This window comes from Ipomoea triloba, chromosome 14 (genome assembly GCF_003576645.1).
Source record: "Ipomoea triloba cultivar NCNSP0323 chromosome 14, ASM357664v1".
NCBI lineage: Eukaryota > Viridiplantae > Streptophyta > Magnoliopsida > Solanales > Convolvulaceae > Ipomoea > Ipomoea triloba.
The window spans coordinates 11,885,211-11,907,238 of record NC_044929.1 but is presented as its reverse complement, the minus strand read 5'-3'; the positions used below and the strand labels follow the sequence as shown (position 1 = coordinate 11,907,238).

The window sequence follows — 22,028 nt, the reverse complement described above, 5'->3', positions numbered from 1 at the left end:
CATGAATATTTGATGTTGACTTATTTTACATTGATAACTAACCAGTAAAAAATCTGAAAAAAGAAAATAAAAATTCACAGGTCATTTTCAAGTTTCTACACAATTTGATTGACATGTGCTTTGTTAGCTTGGATTTTTAGAGAGATTTCTACACAATTTGATTGACTTAAACATATCATTAATTACATAACTAACCATTTCTTTTGTGCAAAAAGTTGAATCCTCAATCTTAAGGGTTCCCACGCTCAAATCTTTGTTTACTACGCATAAAGCCGCTAGTCAGACTCGACCCCGAGTCATTGTTTCCAAACTTCATCCATTAAACTGAGCTGACCATACAGGCTCCAAAAATTTCAGATCACACATTAAGATTCATTGTAAATTTCATAAAGTATTGTCAAGAAATTAAAGACTTCACTTTGATTTAGTGATTTACAGTCAAGCAGTAAAAAATCTACACAAAAGCATAGCAAAAAGAAATGAACACAAAGTTCATATATAGATGGTACGGTGAACTATATGTCTATATATATAAACCAGAATTAAAGCTGATATTTTTACATTGAGTTTCTGGTCTACCATATTACTAATTACAAGAAAATTCATAATATATGAACCTAGTATAATGCTGTACAAACTGCAGATATGGTATTAAAGCATTATACCATATCAAGGTATGTATAACTGTATAAGTGTCTTGTTGTTGACTTGCGTTCAAAACGTGACACTAACAGTTACGTATACGTTTGATCGAAATTGCGATATGATATGTTTATTGAGTTGTGGAGCAAAAGAAGATAATAAAAGAATTGTAATACTAGCTAGGAAGGAGCAGAAATTTGTCACAATAAGATGTCCATGAACTTGATCCAAGGCAAGCCAATTTTTGTAACTCGATCAACTTCCGATGAGCAGCCCGGAGTAGCGCCGCATGACGGCGTTTCGCCGCCACCTTGTGTGCCGGCCGAGGAGTTTTTCATGCAGAGGAAGAAGTTTCTTGATCCGAGCGTCATCACACTGTCCGCCCTGTCCAAACCTGGACCATAAATCAAATTTTTAGGAATTACTTTAAGAATAATGTTTATAGTTGAATCATAATTTGGTGTGATTTTGGAGGTAGAGAGATAGAGTTTGATAATTATATATACTTAGGATTATATTGTAATTATAAAAATATATATATTAAGTATAAAATAGAACAATAGAAATATATATATATATATAGAGGAGGCCGAGACTGGCATAGTGGCATATATAGGTTTGATTAGTTTAATAGGTTTTTAAAATTAGTTTAAACGTAACCTTTTTAGGGGTGTGCAAACTATCGAATAGATTATCGGACCCAAAAAAATTCAGTTAACCATTAACCGAACCGAAATTTAATGGTTAAAGGCTATGTTTGGCAAACCTAGCTGAAATGGTAGCTGAAAGCTGAAAAAATATAAGCTCGAAGCTGAAATATGAAGAGCTGTTAAGCTAGCTGTTATGCTTAAAAGTGTTTGGTAAAATTAGCTTTTTGATAAGTTGATAAATGTAAAAAGACTAAAAAGGACATCTACATAAAAGTTAAATAATTTTAAATTTAAATAGGTTTGTTTACATATTAAAATATAAAATAATGAAATCAATATAATTTAATAAAATATAAAGTAAGAACATATATTTAAAAATATATAAAATAAAACAAAATGTTTATAATTAATAAAATTAGTTCATACAAAAATTATTGTTCAAACACAAATATCAAATTAAAATTACAACGAAACATATTGAAGAAAAAATGCTAAAAGCATTTTAATTGGGAGAGATAAATGATGTCATTTATTTAAAATAATAAGGATAAAGATGGAAAAAAGTTAAGAAGCTACTAGCTTATTTTTGAGAGCATTACCAAACAAAGCTTATAGCTTATTAGTAGCTTAAAATAAGCTATAAGCTCCTAAACAAGCTCTGCCAAACACAGCCAAAGAAATCTTCAAACTTCGGTTAAGGGTTAATTGGGTAACACAAACTTTTTAAATTTTAGGTTTAAAAAAGTTTGGTTAATTAGTTAACCAAAAATAATTTCAATTCGATTAATTCGATAACACAAACTTCGGGTTGGTTAACGGTTAAAAGTTTAAAATTTTTTATTAATTTAGTTCGATTAACCGAATGCACACCCTAAACCTTTTTACTAAAAAATCTAGGTTTAACTAGATTTTAGTTAGACCCGAACATAAGCCCTACAAGGAGTCTAGCCTATTCCACCCTAGGAATTTGTGTAGTTTTTTAGAAGCATTCTAATAAGAATAGGAATTTGACGGTTGAGATTAAGAGGGCTTACCTTCTAAACTAAACTGCGAATAATGGAGTCCGAAATCTGCGGGATCAGTGGAGGGGAGCGCCGACCGCCGTCCTTCCTTTACGTACTGGCGGAGAGCGGCGGCGATGAGGTCCTCCACCGTTGATTCCGACGACATCAACACCTGCACGGCGCCAAGGCATCTCTGTATCCTCACGTTGATCAGTAACTTGGTGAGCTTCGACGGAAACCTCATTTCCGTGGAACTTCGCTGGGCGGAGATCAAGTCCGGCACCGTCCGCGGCCTCCCTAGCAACTCCGCCGTGTTCTCCACGCCGTGGCCGTGAAACGACTTCGCCTTCTCAACTATCCTTCCCTTCCTATTCTTCTCCTCCGATCCCCCTCTTCGATGAGTCTTCGAACTCGGCATCGTCGGAAACCAATATATATATATACAAATTAAAAACACACTAACCGAGCGGTCACCTGAGGCGGCGATTACGGAAGAAGCGGAGGCGAAGGAATCCGATAGACTGCGCCGAGAGGAGGCTCTCAGTTTTGCGGTGAACGGCGGAGATCATAACCAGAATGGGAAGAGTGATTAAGCAGAGAAGCGGAAGAGGAGGTTTAGAGTATTTTGGCGCACAGTTAAAAAGAAAGGAAATAAATAAGGAGTTGCGTATAAATAGACTCTCAATTTCCCCAAGGAATTAGGTCATTAATTATAAGCAAAGCCGTCTTTGAAGTTTGGTCCTCTCATTTTTTTATTTTCTTATCTGGGCCCACAAATTTTAAAATATAGTGATTGAGACTAGCTTATTTCAAAATTACAAATAAGCTACTCCATCTCCCATTTTACCTGTCCTACCTACTATTCATGGGTCAAATCAACTCTTTTTTTCTTGAGTAATTTGTATTCATTTTTAAATATGATTTTTTTTGTTTAATAGTAATTTTAGTGTAGTTTCTAAATATATAAATTTTGTATATTAATACTAAACTTAATATTATGAAATTTTGAATTAAAAATAAATTCAGTCAAGCCTCGTTAACCGAATCAAACACATAAAATGAGACGGAGGTAGTATGATTTTTGTAAAATTTAAGGAGATTAAAATAATAGCTTATTTTTCCATGCTTCCCGAAGTAGGCTATAGACTTTTAATATTTTTTTTAATCCTTATTAGTTTACAAAAATGACACCATTTATTTTTCTTTAATCAAAATCCTATTATCTCAATTTTTTCTAAACATTCTTCCCCTCTCAATTATTTTCCATATGTGTTCATCAAGGTGGGACCATCGGAGACAAGCAACGCTCATCATCATTGCGTTGAAATTATCTAAAGTAATCAAGCTCCTTTAATTTTTTAATTTTACTCCTTCCGTCTCATTTTACCTATCTTACTTTCCTTTTTAGTTTGTCTCAAAATGTTGTCATCTTTTCAAAATTGAACATCACCGTCATTCTACTTTTTCCAATTTACCCAGCCTTATGAGTTTTGTTTTCTTTATTACTTTAATTTCCAAAAGTGAGAAAAGTGAGGGGCATAATTTGAAAACACATAGCATTTACTATAATTCCATAAAAAGTGTGTAAAAAAAACAAATGTTACAACCAATTTGGGATTGAGAGAGTATTATTTAATTAGAGTAATATATATATATATATATATATATATATATATATATATATATATATATATATATATATATATATATATATATATATATATATATATATATGATCGCGTTCAGGTGAAACCACCCGCCCCAGGAGAGAACTGAGAATGCATGTCATCCGCCCATGTGCCCAGATGTAGCTGGACCTAACGTTATAACTAGGTGCACCTAAGTGCATGAATGTTAACAAGGTAAATTACTTGGACTTGTAAGTCGAAATAGGTGTGCAAGTGCAAGTAAAATGTATTACATGTGCAAGTAAATTGTACACTGAACATCAATACTAAGTGCACATAATGTTATAACTAGATGCACTTAGGTGTATGAATGTTAACAAGGTAAATTACTTGCACTTGTAAGTGAAAATAGGTGCACAAGTGCAAGTAAAATATATTACAGGTGCATGTATAATGTAAACTGAGCTTAATACTAAGACCTAGTATTATAACTATTTGCACCTAACGTTATAAGTAGATACACCCAGGTAAATGATGATAACAAGGTAAATTACTTGCGCTTGTAAGTGAAAATATGTGCACTTGTAAGTGAGACTAGGTGCACTTGTAACACAATTACTTGCACCAAAGTTCGAGTTATTTACGAAAATATCACCGCGTCGTTTTTTTAAATACATCTGATTTGTTGATGTGGACACGTGGACGGCTGCTGCGAATCGTTCTCATTTCCTTCCTGGGTGATGGTTCGCACATGAGCGCGCCCATATATATACATATATACATATATGTATATATATATGTGTGTGCGCGTATATATGTATATATATATGTGTGTGTGTATATATATATATGTGTGTGTGTGCGTGTGCGTGTGTGTGTGTATATATATATATATATATATATATATATATATATATATATATATATATATATAGCTCAAATGCAAAAGAGTTCTCAGGGAAAAATGTGGGGAAATCTCAACCATTGATCTAACCAAAATCAATAGCCTAGAATGAAGATTTTTTTTTTTTAAAAAAAAAAACTTATTTTGCGTAAGTTTAAACCTTAAGGTGCGGAAGTTTAAAACTTAAAATGCGTAAGTTTAAAGTTTAAGGTGTGTAAGTTTATATCTTTAGGTGCATAAGCTTATAGCTTATGGTGCATATGTTTATAGGAATTATAGCTTAAGGTAAATAATCTTATTTATTCCAAAATTCTGTTGAAAAATATAGAATTAAATAACATGCGAATGGTCATTTTGAGACATTATTTTGGCTATATTTGGTATAGTTTATTTTTGAGCTTATAGCTTATTTTAACTTAGAAATAAACTATAGCTTTGGTAAAAATCTAGAGAGTTTAAAATAATAGCTTATTTTCAAATTAGTATTTATTTAGACTATTGTTTTTGGACAAAGTATTTAGACTATCAATTTTACAAAGTTGCAAACGCTTATTTTAGTGACAATTATAATGAATTTCCTATATTACATTATTACCTTGGATTCATATACTTTGAGTTACATATTTAAATTAACAAATTCGACATTCAATTACCTATATATAAACTTTTCCTATATAATATTGCATTGATATACTTTCAAATATTTACTTAAATATAAACATTGGGTATTAACACATTCGCGCAATGCGCATGTAAAACTCACCTTTATATATATATATATATATAACGGTAATAATGTGTTACCGGTATATTTTGAGTATTATTGATCTTTAATGTTTGAGTACAGTGCAGTACAAATGCTCAAATCAATAGAGAGCTCTAGTCTAGAAATGTTGTCCCCTCTCTACAAGTGTGAGCGTCTTTTTATATTCCTGAGCGCAACGACTCTCTGCTTCACCTTCAATGCGCAGTAAGTGGATGTTAATGCCGAGGAGTCGTTGGAGTGGATGTTAATGCTGAGGAGTCGTTGGAGTGGACATTAATGCTGGGGAGCCGTTGAGTGGCTCCTCATCATTAATGTGTAATGATGCTTGTTTGACGTCCGTTCACTGTCTTTGGGTCAGTGCTGATGCCCGATTATCCTGTCACCAGTCCCCCCACTCCCTAGCCAACGAGAGCGATTGAGGTGGTTTGGGAGTAATTAAGTGTCTAAAAATTGTTTTTTTTTGAAGAGTACGAGCATTGTGGCCGAGGCATGACCTCAGCCAATTAATTGTAGCCGAGGTCACCTGGGCAAAACTGGGTCGAGGTTGACCTCGGCCATAATTATGTTTTTTTTTTTGTTTTTTTTTTTGTTTTTGCTTTTGTTTGTTTGCTTTGTTTTTTCTTTTTTTCCTTTTTTTTTTGGCGTTCTGTGCGCGAGCTTACTTTGACCAGCCGTAGGCTCGGTCAAAGGTCAGCTCTCCCGTCAGGTGGCTAGCGAGATCGGATCTCGTGCTGACCCTAAGGGAATGGATTGAAGTTTTTTTTTTTCTTTTTTGTTTTCTTTTTAGTAATATAATCAGGATAGACCATAAGCGAATGACATGTTTTTGGCACTGCGCGGGCTTCTCCTCTAGCTCACTGTCTCTTCCTTCCTCGCCCTGGTCGCACCTTCTCTTCTTGTGTTAGAGGCTGAAGGCTCAGGATCTTCTTCCTTTCGTCACACGTTGTCAGGTAGGCCTTGTTGATGTTGGTACTGTCCCGGGTACTTAACGAATTGAGTGAAGTATCCGCTCTGCACCAGTTCCTCTACTTGTCATTTTAAAGTATGGCACTCGTTAGTATCATGTCCAACTTGTTGGTGGAACCGACAATACTTGGTTTGGTCCTCGTACGTAGAAACTGCCATACACTCTGAGGGAAAATGCACCATTCCCATTTCCTCGGCGTGACTTAGGATCACGCTAACCGGGTGAGTAAAAGGTGTTAAGTGTTGCGGTGGGGCGAGACGAGGCCTTTCTTGAACTTTACCCTTCGTTGTGGATAACTGGTTTGGGTGTGGTGCGTGGTTGGTCGAACCAACTTTGTCAGGTCGCCCACTCCTCATGCCCTCTTTCTCATCTTTCTTCTTTCTATCAGCCTCCTCGGCCTCGACATAGCGGTTTGCTATCCTCATTAGCTCTTCATAGGAGCGTGGATGGTGAGTGTTCAGCTGTCTATGAAAATTGCCTGACCTCAATGCCTGGATGAACATGAGGATTGCTGCCTTAGAATCGAAGTCGCACACATTGTTGACTTCCGTCTTCCATTTGCTTAAGAAATTTCTTAAGCTTTCGCCTCTATCATGTTTTACTCCGTAGAGATGTGAAAATGATTTCTTATGTTGTATATGCCCAGAGAAATAAGTCAAGAAATGTTTGGACAACTCTGCAAAGTTTTGGATCGAACCATCCGGAATCGTGTTGAACCAATCTTGGGCGGTTCCATCTAGAGTGGTAAAAAATGCTCTGCACATTATGGCTTCGCCTGCCCCAGTCATTACCATGGCTGCCTTGTACCTTGTCATGTGGACACGCGGGTCAGAAGTCTCAGTGTAGGCTTTGATGGTGGGCAACCTAAAATCTCTTGGGAGGGGCGCATCCATTATACTAGGAGAAAATGGAGCGGCCATCCTCACTTTAGGTTCTGGTGAATGTTCTCTTGCTTCTACCCTTCTCTCTAGCTCTTCTATCTGTTTTTGAAGTTTTTTCACCACTTCCTTCTGCATGTTTGGGGTTTGCTTGAGTGTCGTGGGCTGACACGAAGTTGGCCCCCTAGACTCGCCCATCCCTTCCATCTGGTGCGACTGCTCACTTTGTTGTGGAACCTTGGCCCTTTTGGTTTTCGGTTGTGCCCACAACTTTGGCTGGATAGCAGCCTTTTCACCCCACCGTCCCATGGCGGGCATAGAAATGGTCGGCCGAGTTGTACCATGATACAGATGCTAGGTCCTCTATTTCTCTATTTCCTTCTATGCTGATGCTTGGGGCAGTTGAGCTTGAGATTGCACCTCCACCTCTGGGGGAGGCGGTGGCGGTGGTGGGGCATGGCATTGCATTCCTGCTACTAGTTGGGCCATCGTCGCCGCCGCCTGTTGAATAACCTGCGCTGCTGCTTTGAAGTCCACGACTTGGATGGGAGCAGCATTCACTAGGAGGGGAGCGCAGCCCCCACCGTGGTTGTTGTTGAGTTGGCTACGGAGATCACCTTCTCGGCGATGATTGTTGTTGATCTGGCTGTGAAGATCACCCTCACGGCGATCTCCCACGCGGTTGCTATTGAGCTGCTCACGAAGATCACCCGAGGGGTGACCATTGTTCACTTTACGAGAACCATGAGAGCTGATGGATCCGGCTTGCTCCATTGACAATGATGAGATGAGCTGGGTGTTTTTCTGAAGTTTGCTTGAGATATGATCTCGGCTCTCAATGAAAGCACCAATGACAATAATAATGTGTTACCGGTATATTTTGAGTATTATTGATCTTTAATGTTTGAGTACAGTGCAGGACAAATGCTCAAATCGATAGAGAGCTCTAGTCTAGAAATGTTGTCCCCTCTCTACAAGTGTGATCGTCTTTTTATATTACTGAGCGCAACGACTCTCTGCTTCACCTTCAATGCGCAGTAAGTGGATGTTAATGCTGAGTAGTCGTTGGAGTGGATGTTAATGCTGAGGAGTTGTTGGAGTGGACATTAATGCTGGGGAGCCGTTGAGTGCGTGGCTCCTCATCATTAATGTGTAATGATACTTGTTTGACGTCCGTTCACTGTTTTCGGGTCAGTGATGATGCCTAATTATCCTGTCAATATATATATAAAAGGAGAGTTCAGATGTGGCCTGCTCCTTAGGTGTGGTCGTGCGGCATTTTTTAAGCCATTAGATTATAGCAAGTCATCAAATCAACGCACAATATATATGTGCTAAAATACACACCATTCTACGTACTAAAATGCACCAGAGGACAGATAAAACACACCCATTCACACTATAACCAAATGCACCTATTCACTTAAAATTTATCAATATACTAATAAAACACATCATTCTACATATTAAAATGCACAACAACGTGCCTCATGTAAGATTATAAACATGCACTATTTACACATATTAGAAAACTAGTTTTATACGCGCATTGCGCGAATGGGTTAATGCCCAATGTTCATATTTAAATAAATATTTGAAAGTATATCAATGCAAGATTATATAGGATAAGTTTATACATAGGTAATTGAATGTCGTATTTTTTTTATTTAAATATCTAACTCAAAGTATATGAATCCAAGATAATATAGAAAATTCATTATAATTATTACTAAACTAAATGTTTGCAACCTTGTAAAATTGATAGTCTAAATATTTGGTCTAAAAATGATAGTCTAAATAAATATTACTTTTAATTTGAATTTTTCTAAGTGTTCTTAATTCTCTTTTGAGTAACATTGTCATTGTCTTCATCTTTACTATTTGTTCTCTTCCTTTTTGTTGGTAGTGTGTTATTTGCAATTCGGTTATTGTTGGTAGCATAGATGACAACGTCATGCAATGAGATTATGATATAGGAGCTATGGACTTTCCTTTAGGTGTTCTACTTGGGGTTCATTTGGTTCAACCATTATTGTTGAATGAGTTATTGTGGATAAAGAAATCCCTATTTTAAGAAAAAAGATTAAATAAATTAATAAAAATTTGAAAATTTAAAATATTATGTATTCCAAAGATATTAAAAGGTAGTTTGTCGCTTCAATTTACTAGGTAATGGGTTATTTGAGTACTTTCATTGTCAACAAATCCCCCAAGTAGTTAATATGATTGGTTTCAAACTATTCTTTTTTATTTTTTTTCATGGTATTAAAGAAATACATATGTATCATTTTTTGGTGTAACTACTAATTTATTTAATTCAATAAGAGTAAAATAGAGTGATTCCGCTTCAATTTGTTGGGTTATTTGAGTATTCTCTTTGTCAACTAATTCCCAAGTAGTTAATATAATTAGCTTCAAATTATTTAAATTTTTTTTCATAATATTAATAAAATGCTTGGTAAATAAATATATAACATTATTTTGTACTATAACTTTGATATTTAATTACAAGATATTGTAAAAATAAGATAATGGACAATGTAATGAATATTAATTGATAAATTTGAATGTAAAGAATCTTTGCATGAGATAAAATAAAGGCACTATAACTAATGAAATTAATTCTCTTATTTAATTTAATTTTTTGATAATGAATAATTTTTTTTCTCTTATTTAATTTAATTTTTTGATAATGAATAATTTTTTCAATCTTATTTAATTTAATTTTTTGATAATGAATAATTTTTTCAAATTTATTTAATTTAATTTTTTGATAATGAATAATTTTTTCAAATAAATTTAATTTAATTTTTTGATAATGAATAATTTTTTCAAATAAAGGTATTTTAATTTTTTGATAATGAATAATTTTTTCAAATAAAGGTATTGTAGATACATAATTCTAAATTAAAGAAATACATATGTATCATTTTTTGTTGTAGGTACTAATTTATTTAATTTAATAAGAGTAAAATAGAGTGTGAAACTTAATTATGTCAAATTTGATTGAGATGGGGTTCGAACCTAAGACCTTTCTTATTGAAATTAATGGGTAAGTTAAAAGTTAACGGAATATTAACAGAGAAGAGAATATTTAACGGAAAACTTAACGGATAATCATAAAAGTAAGGTTAAATTAGGTAATCTCTATTAATAATATTAATCTGAATTATCTTAACCATATATTTGATTAAATAATTCATCTGAACCATCCATTTGATTAAATAATTTGACCGCCATTTTTTCTACCCATTTTAGGCCTAACTCTCTTTGGCTCTTATTAGTATAGTAGATATGTGCTAAAATATGCACCATTCTACGTATTAAAATGCACCACAACATGTGTTAAATACACAATTCCACTTATCGAAAATCCTCATCGTAGATTATAAACATGCACTATTACACTTATTAGAAAAGATGTGTTAAAATACACACCATTCTACGTAATAAAATGCACCAGGGAACGGATTAAAACACATCATTCCAAAACACAGTTGCACACCATTCTACGTATTAAAATGCACCGAAATACGAATTAAACACATCATTCTACGTATGAAAATGCACCAGCAGATGGATTAAAACACACAATTCCACATCGCGTGTGCCACTCAAGGCTACACATGCATTTGAGGTCCAATTTTCTTTTCTAATATTAAGTCGAAATCCAAAAAAGCAAAATTAAAATCTAAAATTCATCTTCTATATACCTATAAAACACACACACATATATATATATCGATGATTATTTCTTTCTCTATAGTTTTTGAGTCCTACCCTATATCAACAAATACCACAACTCCAACTCAGACAATCAACTTAAGGACACTTATAGATGCCCAACTTCTAACATTGAGTAGCATACTTCTTCATCTTGTTGTGAAAGGAAATGAAATACTTATTCCTTCACCTAACATTAAATTAAAGGAACAAATTATTTTCCAAGCGTGCTAAAATCTTAGTTTTTATTTCACAACAATCTTCATCTTTTGTAAGTGATGAATACTTTGATATATATATATATATGGCTGGATCCAATGAGATCACATCTCAACCATTTATAAAATTGGAACGAATGGTTTGGATTGGAATTAAAATATGAATTATATTAAGACAAAATTAAAAGAAAATGATAGAGTTGTAATTTGGTTAGGATCTAGGATAAAAGAAATTAATTGAATATAATAATTTATATATATTTAGGAATCCTAATCATGATAACCAGTACAAATTATTTTGGGATCTTATGTCTAATTTGAACACACAACCCGTGAGAAAATGAAGGGGTCACAACCAGTCATCCAGGAGTCTTCTATGGCCAACAACATTGTCGGAAAGTTTAATTTGTATTCGTTTTTTTTTTGTCACGCCAGTGTGTGCATTTCTTGCGTATGGTGTGTGCATTGTAGTTTCCTTGACCGTGAGATTTAGTATGAATGGTAATAATAGGGATTTGCCTGAGTTGTGTATTATTGTATTTTTCGATAGGTATTTGTTAGTGTGGGCAAAAGAAAGTTTGGTCAAATTTGATTATGGGTGGTTATGCAAAATGGTTAGGAGATTCGACAGTGTGTGCGTGGGCGATGTCTAGCGTGTGCAAAATTCTGGCTAATGGGTGCGTCGATGTTGTTGGGCATATGCAAACTAATGATTGTAAATGTTTATGCGTTCATGGAGTTAGGCATTGGTGAATTTTAATAGTGGTTTGTAAGTGTTTGTGTTAATGGCTTTAGTGTGTGTAAAAACCTCAAGTATGACATGGTAGTAAGTGCGCATTTATTCAAGAGAGCGTGTGCAAATTACTGATGATAATGCACTTAAGGGATTCGACATGTTTAGTTTGTCCGTGTATTTTTTGAATAGTATGGGATACGTAGGTGTGTGCGATTCTGAATTCTGATGTTTGCAAAGGTTTGTTAGAATGTATACATTAGAGCGATTATTAAAAAATATGAGGAGATACGCAGGTGTTTGCGTCTGCGATTATTAAAAAATACGTGCGTGATAGACCAGATGCGACATGTTCGTGCGAACGTTGGTGGAGATGTGTGCGTTTCACTGGAAGTAGATTGATACAAAATTCTATTTATTGTTGTGTGAGTTCATCTGACATTTGTTCCTACAACGTTGATACAAGACAAACCAAGACCGCAAATTAATTTAAACAATTAGCTTTATCCACCCGCTAACGAGCAGTTACAAAGTCCGTCTTAGTGGTTCTAACACTGAAGTTTGTGCATTGATAGGTAACAGAGTGTGCATTTTACTGGACGAATAATCTAAATCCCCGTATATGGAATAATAGTGTGTGCATGGGAAGTAAACGGAGTGTGCGTTTTTTTGTACAATAGGTTAAACGCACATGCATGCGTAAATTCAACGGTAGATGTGTGCGTTATTATGAACATGGCTTTCAAATGTATAAATTGTGAGACAAATCACGCGTAGAGACAGAATTGTGTGTGAGGATGTGACATAGCTAATCCAGTCTCACGCACAGCTCTCTTTTGGCATCCATTAAACCGCTTCATGGGAGAGACTAAATGTTTTGGGTTGCCACGAATCTTCATGGGGGGAAACAACCCTACTTCCTCAGCAGCAAGCTCATCATCAGAATCATCCAACGAAGGGTCTGGTTGGGCACATGGGGCTAACACAACCGGGGGAGACACAAAATGGTTAGAAGACGAACTATCAACCATCACATTTTGATTACCTTCATCAATGTTCCCTGTAATTTCATGCACAACAAATTAAAACACACCAACAAACTAACAAGAACAAAACAATAACAAAAGCAATAACACATACAAACTGACGCACACACTTATAACATAATGAGCATAAACCCAAATTATGTTGGGTAACTATGCACACACGCCAAGCTTGTCGCGCACAAACCATACAAAATATGGTATAACGGAATAATTCATTTAAGATATCAAATTGTTTCGGATTGCCAAGTTCCATTTTAAATATCAAAATGTTTCAGACCGGAGTTATCGGGGTATCTACGCACACACCCCATACCAGTCACTTACAAACCCTAAAAAAACATGGAATTAAGAAATAACCGATTGAAAAATGGAATTAATAACCTGAAATTTAGATTAAGCATGCTTATTAAGAATAAACACTACTTAACAGAGTACGTATAACATGGACACCAATTACCAGAAAAGGACAAAACATTAACAAAATCAACAACGCATACAAACTGGCGCACACAGTTATAACCTAAAGAGCACATACCCAAATTACGGTGGGTAACTATGCACACGCACTAAGCTTATCTCGCACAAACCGTTTGAAAAACATGGTATAAGGAAATAATTCATTTAAAATATCAAACTGTTTCAAATTGCCATATTCGTATTCAAACAAAATCACACACAGAGTTTACCTTCAAAACAATTCTCACTCAATACCAACACACACACAAGCCCGTACCTACCACGGAAATGGTGCGCACACGCTTATAACATAAAAAGTGCACAGGATGAAGTTAAGATGGGTAACTACGCACAGATCCCATACCTGCCCCGCACAAACCCAAATAGAACCATGGAGTTAAGAACTAATTGGTTTAAAAAATGAAATTAATAACCCGAAATTTAGATTAAGCATGCCAATTCATATTAAACAATAATTACACAACAGTCAACCGAGTACGTACGACGGGGTTATTATTTAAAACTAAACTACCTGAAATCTTTGTATCTACACAACACAATTAATTAGTTTTATACCTCATAGCCAACCTACCCGCCAAGTGCAAACAACACCTTTAACACCAAAATATTGTAAACATTACTAACTAGCTTAATACATTTTCAACAACAAAATATTACGATTTCGTCAAAACAAGCATTCTTTGGAGATTTTGTATTAATGCTGGACAATCTCTGAACAAATTTGGTGAAACTAAATGATATGGTGAAACTAAATGTATGCACACACTGTAAACATAGAAGTGCACACGTCCAAAAGAAAAACAAAATTACCCTCACCAAACCACCCAAAATCGTAAACAAAACCCAAAAAAAAAAAAACAAAATAGAGACAGCCCCAACCCGCCGCACCGCCGCCATATCCACAACACCCAACAACCGCTCTCTGCTGGTACACAAAAACACTAATCACCGCCGCACACCCATGCCCAAACACAAAAACAGACCAAATCCCAAACTCATGCAAATAAAAAATACTTGGAACGCCACCAAACAATCTCCTCCTAAGCTGCTTCGACCGCCTTGAAGAAGAACCAACCATGGAGTATCTTTGTTGTGCACAAGCGGACGGCTTCAGAGCATGCAGAGAGGTATATGACAACGACAAATGGGTTTTGGGGAGAGAAAATATAAAGAAGACAAAAACTAATGGGAAGCTACGACTGTGAATTGGGAACACCAATCAAATAAATGGAAACAATTAAAAATAACACCTAAATTAAAATGGTAATAAATACACTAAATTACAAAAAGACTAAAGAACCCCTCTCCATACCATAATTACCTACAATAAACTAAAAATCTCATCAAATCTGTACCATTAAGAAAAGTCAATGGATGACTAAGATTTAATCTCATGATCTCATCTAAATGAGGTGGTTTCACTGGATCCAAATCATATATATATATATATATATATATATATATATATATATATATATATATATATATATATGTATATGTATATTGTGGTGACAAATAAAAATGTGAGATGTTAGAGGAGATGAATTTGTGAGTATATAAGACGTTGGCAACCTAAGTTTGATAGCCTATTGATAGGGAATATACCCGGGTATACGGCCCTTAGTATACTATACGTATATTCGGTGTATTATACGGTATCTAGTCCTATATAAGGGACTTTAACCCTACATGGTAGGGGCTTTTGGTCCCTTCTCTTCCTCTCTCTAAATTAGGACAACATGCAATGCTCTCTCTTCTCTCTATTCTACTCAAGAATCAGGAATACAAAGGATGAATTGAGAGCTATTTTGTGGATTTCCTTTACGTTACTACCTACATTGTTATCTACTTGAATACATGGAGTAATTAAACAATACCACCTATCTTCCAATCATTATTGCATGGACCTTGGTCCACACAGCTGTGTGGATCATAAATAAAAAGTATATTTTTAATATATTAAAAGCGTATTATTTTTGTACATAAAGTATATTATTTTAAAATACATTATTTAAGTACTGAAAGTACATTATTTTATATATACTATAAAATAATGTATCTTCAATACAAAAATAATGTACTTTTAGTATAATAAAAATGTACCTTATATTAATGGTTAACACAATAATTTGCCCCTATCTTCATGGGAATCTGAGTTGGATCGAAGTTTGTATTATTCATGAAGATGATAACAAAAACAGAGCAATTTTAATGTTTAAGTTTAAGAATTGTTGGAAGTTTGTACTTAATATTCTCATTTATTTCAAATAGATCTTGTAGTATTTAACTAGTTATTAGTGACTTTGTGCATTATTTTTGCATATTTAATAAAAACTTGTTAATATTGTTGATTTGTGACTATTGGGATACTCAACGGCAGGGCAACATTATCGTATGTATGAAAAGTACTAGTTATCACACGCGCGTTGCGCGATTAAACCAATTCCCAATGCGTATTTTTAAATTAGTGTTACTATTTACTTACTGTTTTATCCTCAAGTACGATGGGCATATACTTTTTCTCGGGCGTTCCAATAGCATTTTTTGGTTCGTTTTTCTTAATGACATGAACTGTACAACTCCAGCCCACAGTTTGTGTGTCAATATCAATTAACTTTACTGCATTTGTCATTACTAATATCCTTGTGTCATGGAAAATATGTTCATAAAGGATGTCATGAAATAATATAATGGGAACCACAACATAAATTCAAAAACCATAGATTAGGGAGTTATGAGTAACTAAAATGTGATTATAGAGGAATATAATGACAACCACAACATTACACACAAGGATACAAATATATATTAGGAATTTAATCGGAGGTTGCATAATAAAAAGAACACAAAGTACAATATGTTATAGCAGACTATTACACCAACATTTTTTTAGTTCCAGTTAAAGGTCTAACATTATTAGCTCTTATTATAAGTGTAGATATAAGAAAAATGAATTAAATTGATGAATGAGATTGGATACTTTGCCTGTTTGTGATTGAATTCTATGGAGTCAAGTGACTCTCCATAGTCTGAATTGATTGAATGAATTTGAAGGGTTAGAGCATTTTATATAGGTGTAAGACCTTATTCTTCAGGAATATAATATTATTTAAGGGGCACTTGACTTTTGGGAATATCATATTACATCGATAATTCAATGAATATAATATTTAATTCGGTAAAATTTTAATTGAGCTGTAATTTTAACTGGGTTGCGTACACGAACTGGGCCATCATATAATTTGGGCCTTTACTCTTATGGGTCTTAGTACCATACTATATCCAACAAATATATTCGTTGATTATTATTTTTAAATGTGGCATTGACAATTTTTATTTGGTAAAACTATTTGTGTGTGCGCGCGCATTTGGCATGTTAGTCCTTGATTTATTTTGAACAATTATAATATTTATGTTTAATACTATTTTGGAGTGTATACATCATTTTTTTTTTTTCAAATAGACCTTAGCTTGTAGTGTTTCATTCGTTATTAGTGAGTTTGTGTCTCTCTCAAGAATTATAATATTTTTAATGAATATTTAACTTTGAGTTATTGTGCTCATAGTTCGGCATCGTGCTTTAAGGGCATATTTGCGACAATGAGATTAGGTGATCCTTGAGGCACAAGTGGAGCTCATGTTCATCAATCCACAAATGTTTAAAGATCGACAACAAGTTAGGAAGGAGTTCTTGTAGCGTAAGAATTGTAAAAATATGGGAGATTTTTTTTTTTTAATTGCGGAAACAAATTATGTGGTTTCTAATTTTTGTTCCTACTTAATTAATCTATTTTACTAGTACTCAATTAATCTAATTTACTATTTTTTTTATAAGATATCGAGTAAACAGAATTAACAATATCCTTTTAAAAAATATTCACACATTTCTCTAACGTTTTATTTTTCTATACTTTTTATTTTTTAGCTTCTATCACTGCCAAAGACATTGTGGTCTAGTGGTACCCGGTTGTACTCCCATATTTAAACCCAAAAAAAATAAAATAAAATAAAAATAAAAGAAGTGTGAACTGGGAAAGTAAATTTGATACTCAATTCAACTCAGGCCATTTATGTGGCAAACAATCCACACACCAAAACGACGTCGTTGTATTTTATGAGTTAGAATAATGTACATTATGAGTTAGAATAACGTACTTTATGTATTAGAATAATGTATATTATATGTTAGAATAATGTACTTTATGAGTTAGAATAATTTATATTATATGTTAGAATAATAAAACTTCTGGGATAAGATAATGTATTTTAATTTATGAGTTATAATAATGTGCATTACGCTTTAGATTAATGTATATTATGATTTATAAAAATGTATGATACAGTGAATCCCGTAAAAAAGGAATAAGGGTCAAATAGTCCACCGAACTACACACGAAACTGCAATTAGGCCATTGAACTCAAAAACAATGCAATTGGGTCACTGAACTACATTGTTTTTGAATTCGATGGCCTAATTGCAGTTTCGTGTGTAGTTCGATGGTCTATTTGATCCTTATTCCTGTAAAAAAAAAATTATGCGAAACAACGCCGTTTTTCAACCGTGATCCACACCACGTACACGCAATAACTATTGCATTTATGTAAAGCCAGTATGTAGTGTGGTCCATTAGAATAACTTTCCAGGCAGCTTTATCCGAATTAATTTTATGTTGTTTTTTTTTAAAGGATTAATTTTATGTTGTTAGGTGTGGATAATTTAATATGATGGTTACATTTTTTGGTCGATTGAAGATCTTTTTATTTGAATCAACGCCTCATAATAAAATCACAAAATTTTGTATTAAAAACATTACAAAATTTAACTTGTATAAATATTTTTTTTGTTTAGAGTTCATTTTGAAATGAGAAAAATATTTTCTATATCGAAAATGATTTTAAAAAAATGAATCATTTGACACCATCCGGAAGAGACGAGAGAGAAAAAGATAGAATTAATTATAAAATAAGAATAAAAGTATATATATTCCGAGTAAGAATAAAAGTATATATATTCCGAGTAAAAATATTGATAGATATTTTTGTTAAAATAAGTCATTTTTTTATCTTTTGGTCATGAATATTTGATGCTGATTTCATTTTACATTGATAACTAAAAACTAGAAGATTTTAGAAAAAAAAATTCAAAAGTCATTTTTCAAATTTCTAAATGGAAACTTATAATCTCATTAGTTAATTGGTCAATAATAATAATAATAAACACAGAAAATAAAGGAAAAGAAAAAGAAAAAGACAACCATGTTGAGATGAGGATGATAACTCTAATTTGGTAGACATAAACCGGAAAAATCAGAATCGTTTGACATGTGCTTTGTTAGCTTGGATTTTTAGAGAAATTTCTACACAATTTGATTGACTTAAACACAGCATTAATTACATAATTAACCATTTTCTTGTACAAAAGATTGAATCGCAAACGGTCCCGACCCATCAAAATATTTGGAGGCCTCTGTGACTAACAGAGCTGCCCACCTGTCCATGTGGGCTCCAAAAATTTCAAATCACACATCATTGTAAATTTCATAAACTATGGTCAAGAAATTAAAGACTTCACTTTGATTTAGTGATTTACAGTCAAGCAGTAAAAAATCTACACAAAAGCATAGCAAAAAGAAATGAACACAAAGTTCATATATATATGGTGAACTATATATATAAACCAGAATTAAAACTGATACTTTTACATTGAGTTTCTGGTCTACCATATAACTAATTACAAGAAAATTCATAATATATAAACCTAGTGAAATGCTATACAAACTACAAATATTGTATTAAAGCATTAATCCCCCTTATAAGTGTCTTGTTGTTGACTTGCGTTCAAAACGTGACACTATCGATTATGTATACATTCGATCTTGAGAAATTGTGATATGATATGTTTATTGAGTTGTGGAGCGAAAGAGGATAATAAAAGAATTGTAATACTAGCTAGGAAGGAGCAGAAATTTGTCACAATAAGATGTCCATGAACTTGATCCAAGGCAAGCCAAATTTGGTAACACGATCAACTTCCGATGAGCAGCCCGGAGCTGCGCCGCATGACGGCGTTGCGCCGCCACGTCCTGTGCCTGCGGGGGAATTTTTCATGCAGAGGAAGAAGTTTCTTGATCCGAGCGTCATCACACTGTCTGTCCTGTCCAAACCTGGACCATAAATCAAGAATTGATAATTATTAGCCAATCAAATTTTCAGGAATTATTTTAAGAAAGTTGAATCATAATTTGTTGTGAATTTGGAGATGGAGAGTTTGGTAATTATATATATTTGAAATTATATTGTAATTATAAAAATATATATTAAGTATAAAATTATATATATATATATATATATATATATATATATATATATATGCCAGGCTTGTAGGTCGAAGACTGAGGCTGACATATATAGGTCTGACCTGTTTAATTTAATAAGTTTTAAAAGCGGCTTGATTCTTTAAAAGTAGCTTTAAAAATCCTTTAATTAGACTTAGACATCGACCCTACCAGGAGTCTAGCCTATTCCTACCCTAGATAGGAGTTGACAAATATTGTCTAGTTTAAAGAATTGGAAGCATTTTAATAAGAATAGGAATTTAACGGTTGAGATTAAGAGGGGTTACGTTACCTTCTAAACTAAACTGCGAGTAATGGAGTCCGAAATCTGCGGGATCAGTGGAGGGGAGCGCCGACCGCCGTCCTTCCTTTACGTACTGGCGGAGAGCGGCGGCGATGAGGTCCTCCACCGTTGATTCCGACGACATCAACACCTGCACGGCGCCAAGGCATCTCTGTATCCTCACGTTGATCAGTAACTTGGTGAGCTTCGACGGAAACCTCATTTCCGTGGAACTTCGCTGGGCGGAGATCAAGTCCGGCACCGTCCGCGGCCTCCCTAGCAACTCCGCCGTGTTCTCCACGCCGTGGCCGTGAAACGACTTCGCCTTCTCAACTATCCTTCCCTTCCTATTCTTCTCCTCCGATCCCCCTCTTCGATGAGTCTTCGAACTCGGCATCGTCGGAAACCAATATATATATATACAAATTAAAAACACACTAACCGAGCGGTCACCTGAAGCGGCGATTACGGAAGAAGCGGAGGCGAAGGAATCTGATAGACAGCGCCGAGAGGAGGCTCTCAGTTTGCCGGTGAGCGGCGGAGATCATAACCAGAATGGGAACAGTAGTTAAGCAGAGAAGCGGAGGAGGAGGTTTAGAGTATTTTGGCGCATAGTTAAAAAGAAAGGAAATAAATAAGGAGTTGCGTATAAATAGACTCTCAATCTCCCAAGGAATTAGGTCTTTAGTTTAAAATAAATTATAAGAAAAGCCGTCTTTGAAGTTTGGTCCTCTCATTTTTTTTATTTTCTTATCTGGGCCTACAAATTTTAAAATATAGTGATTGAGACTACCTTATACGTTATACACTTATACCAAGTTACTCCGTAATAAGTAGGATTAAAAAAAAAAATTGTGTTAGGGACTACAATAAACTTATTTATTCCAAAATTCTGTTGAAAATAGCATTAAATGACATGTGAGTGGTCATTTTGACACATTATTTTTGCTCTTAAAATGATGAATCCCAACCCCAAGGGCCTTCACGCCCCATTTTGAGTCATTATTTTGATTATATATGTTAGATAGAGCTTACAGTTTATTTTAAACTACAAATAAGCTAAGTTCTGTTTGGTAAAACCGGATCGGATAGCTTAAAATAATAGTTTATTTTGAAATATTCTTCCAAGTAGCATTTCAAATAAGCTATAGGCTTTTAACATTAATTTCCTTTTTTCTTTTTATCCCTATTAGTTTACAAAAATGACACCATTTATCCTTCTTTATTAATCAACACCCTAATATCTAAATTTTTTCTAAACATTCTTCTTCTCCCAAATCTGTACCTTGTATTTTTTCTAAACATTCTTCTCCTCCAAATTCTTTACCATACGTGTTCATCAAGGTGGGAGACAAGCAACACTTATCACCTTGCGTTGTAATCATCCAAAGTAATCAACCTCTTTTTCTTTTTATTCCCTCCGTCCAATTTTACCTATTTTACTTTCTTTTTTAGTTTGTTCCAAAATGTTGTCCTCTCTCAAAAATTGAATATAACCATCATTCTACTTTTTCCAATGTACTCTTATGATATTTGCTTTTATTTCCAAAAGTGAGGGGCATAATTGGAAAACACAACATTTACTTTAATTCCTTAAAAAGCATGCAAAAAAGCAAATGTTACAACCAATTCGAGACCAAGAAAGTATGCGCAAAATTACCATAATATCACCGCATTTTTTTTTTCAATTTTCTTCATTCTGGGGCTGTTGATTTTGGCTTGATATAAATGGTTGAGATTTCACCATTTTTTTTATCTGAGGACTCTTTCGCAT

The 22,028-nt window shown here is 34.1% G+C and overlaps 3 protein-coding genes across 3 annotated transcripts; all 3 read right to left on the bottom strand.

Annotated features, from left to right (window-relative positions):
* Nucleotides 1-506: 506 nt before the first annotated feature.
* LOC116004972 lies at nucleotides 507-2,947 on the bottom strand. Its single transcript, XM_031245174.1, has 2 exons — nucleotides 2,327-2,947; nucleotides 507-1,036 (listed from the first exon to the last, which is right to left on the bottom strand). Exons 1-2 carry the CDS (start codon nucleotides 2,712-2,714, stop codon nucleotides 843-845), a joined length of 582 nt encoding a protein of 193 aa, XP_031101034.1. The 5' UTR covers nucleotides 2,715-2,947; the 3' UTR covers nucleotides 507-842.
* A 3,679-nt stretch (nucleotides 2,948-6,626) lies between these two features.
* Nucleotides 6,627-7,748, bottom strand: LOC116003946. The gene has a single exon (XM_031243886.1). It carries the CDS (start codon nucleotides 7,746-7,748, stop codon nucleotides 6,627-6,629), a length of 1,122 nt encoding a protein of 373 aa, XP_031099746.1.
* Nucleotides 7,749-19,281: 11,533 nt separating this feature from the next.
* On the bottom strand, nucleotides 19,282-20,859 carry LOC116004987. The gene is made up of 2 exons (XM_031245194.1): nucleotides 20,264-20,859; nucleotides 19,282-19,800 (listed from the first exon to the last, which is right to left on the bottom strand). Exons 1-2 carry the CDS (start codon nucleotides 20,649-20,651, stop codon nucleotides 19,607-19,609), a joined length of 582 nt encoding a protein of 193 aa, XP_031101054.1. The 5' UTR covers nucleotides 20,652-20,859; the 3' UTR covers nucleotides 19,282-19,606.
* Between the last annotated feature and the right edge of the window lie 1,169 nt (nucleotides 20,860-22,028).

What these genes read in the sequence shown, in the direction of transcription:
- LOC116004987 (XM_031245194.1), bottom strand. Translation starts at nt 20,651, where the DNA reads ATGCCGAGTTCGAAGACTCATCGAAGAGGGGGATCGGAGGAGAAGAAT. An exon ending in CTCGCAGTTTAGTTTAGAAG is followed by an intron (nt 19,801 to 20,263) that starts GTAACGTAACCC and finishes TTTATGGTCCAG; the next exon opens with GTTTGGACAGGACAGACAGT.
- LOC116004972 (XM_031245174.1), bottom strand. Translation starts at nt 2,714, where the DNA reads ATGCCGAGTTCGAAGACTCATCGAAGAGGGGGATCGGAGGAGAAGAAT. An exon ending in TTCGCAGTTTAGTTTAGAAG is followed by an intron (nt 1,037 to 2,326) that starts GTAAGCCCTCTT and finishes TTTATGGTCCAG; the next exon opens with GTTTGGACAGGGCGGACAGT.
- LOC116003946 (XM_031243886.1), bottom strand. Translation starts at nt 7,748, where the DNA reads ATGGGACGGTGGGGTGAAAAGGCTGCTATCCAGCCAAAGTTGTGGGCA.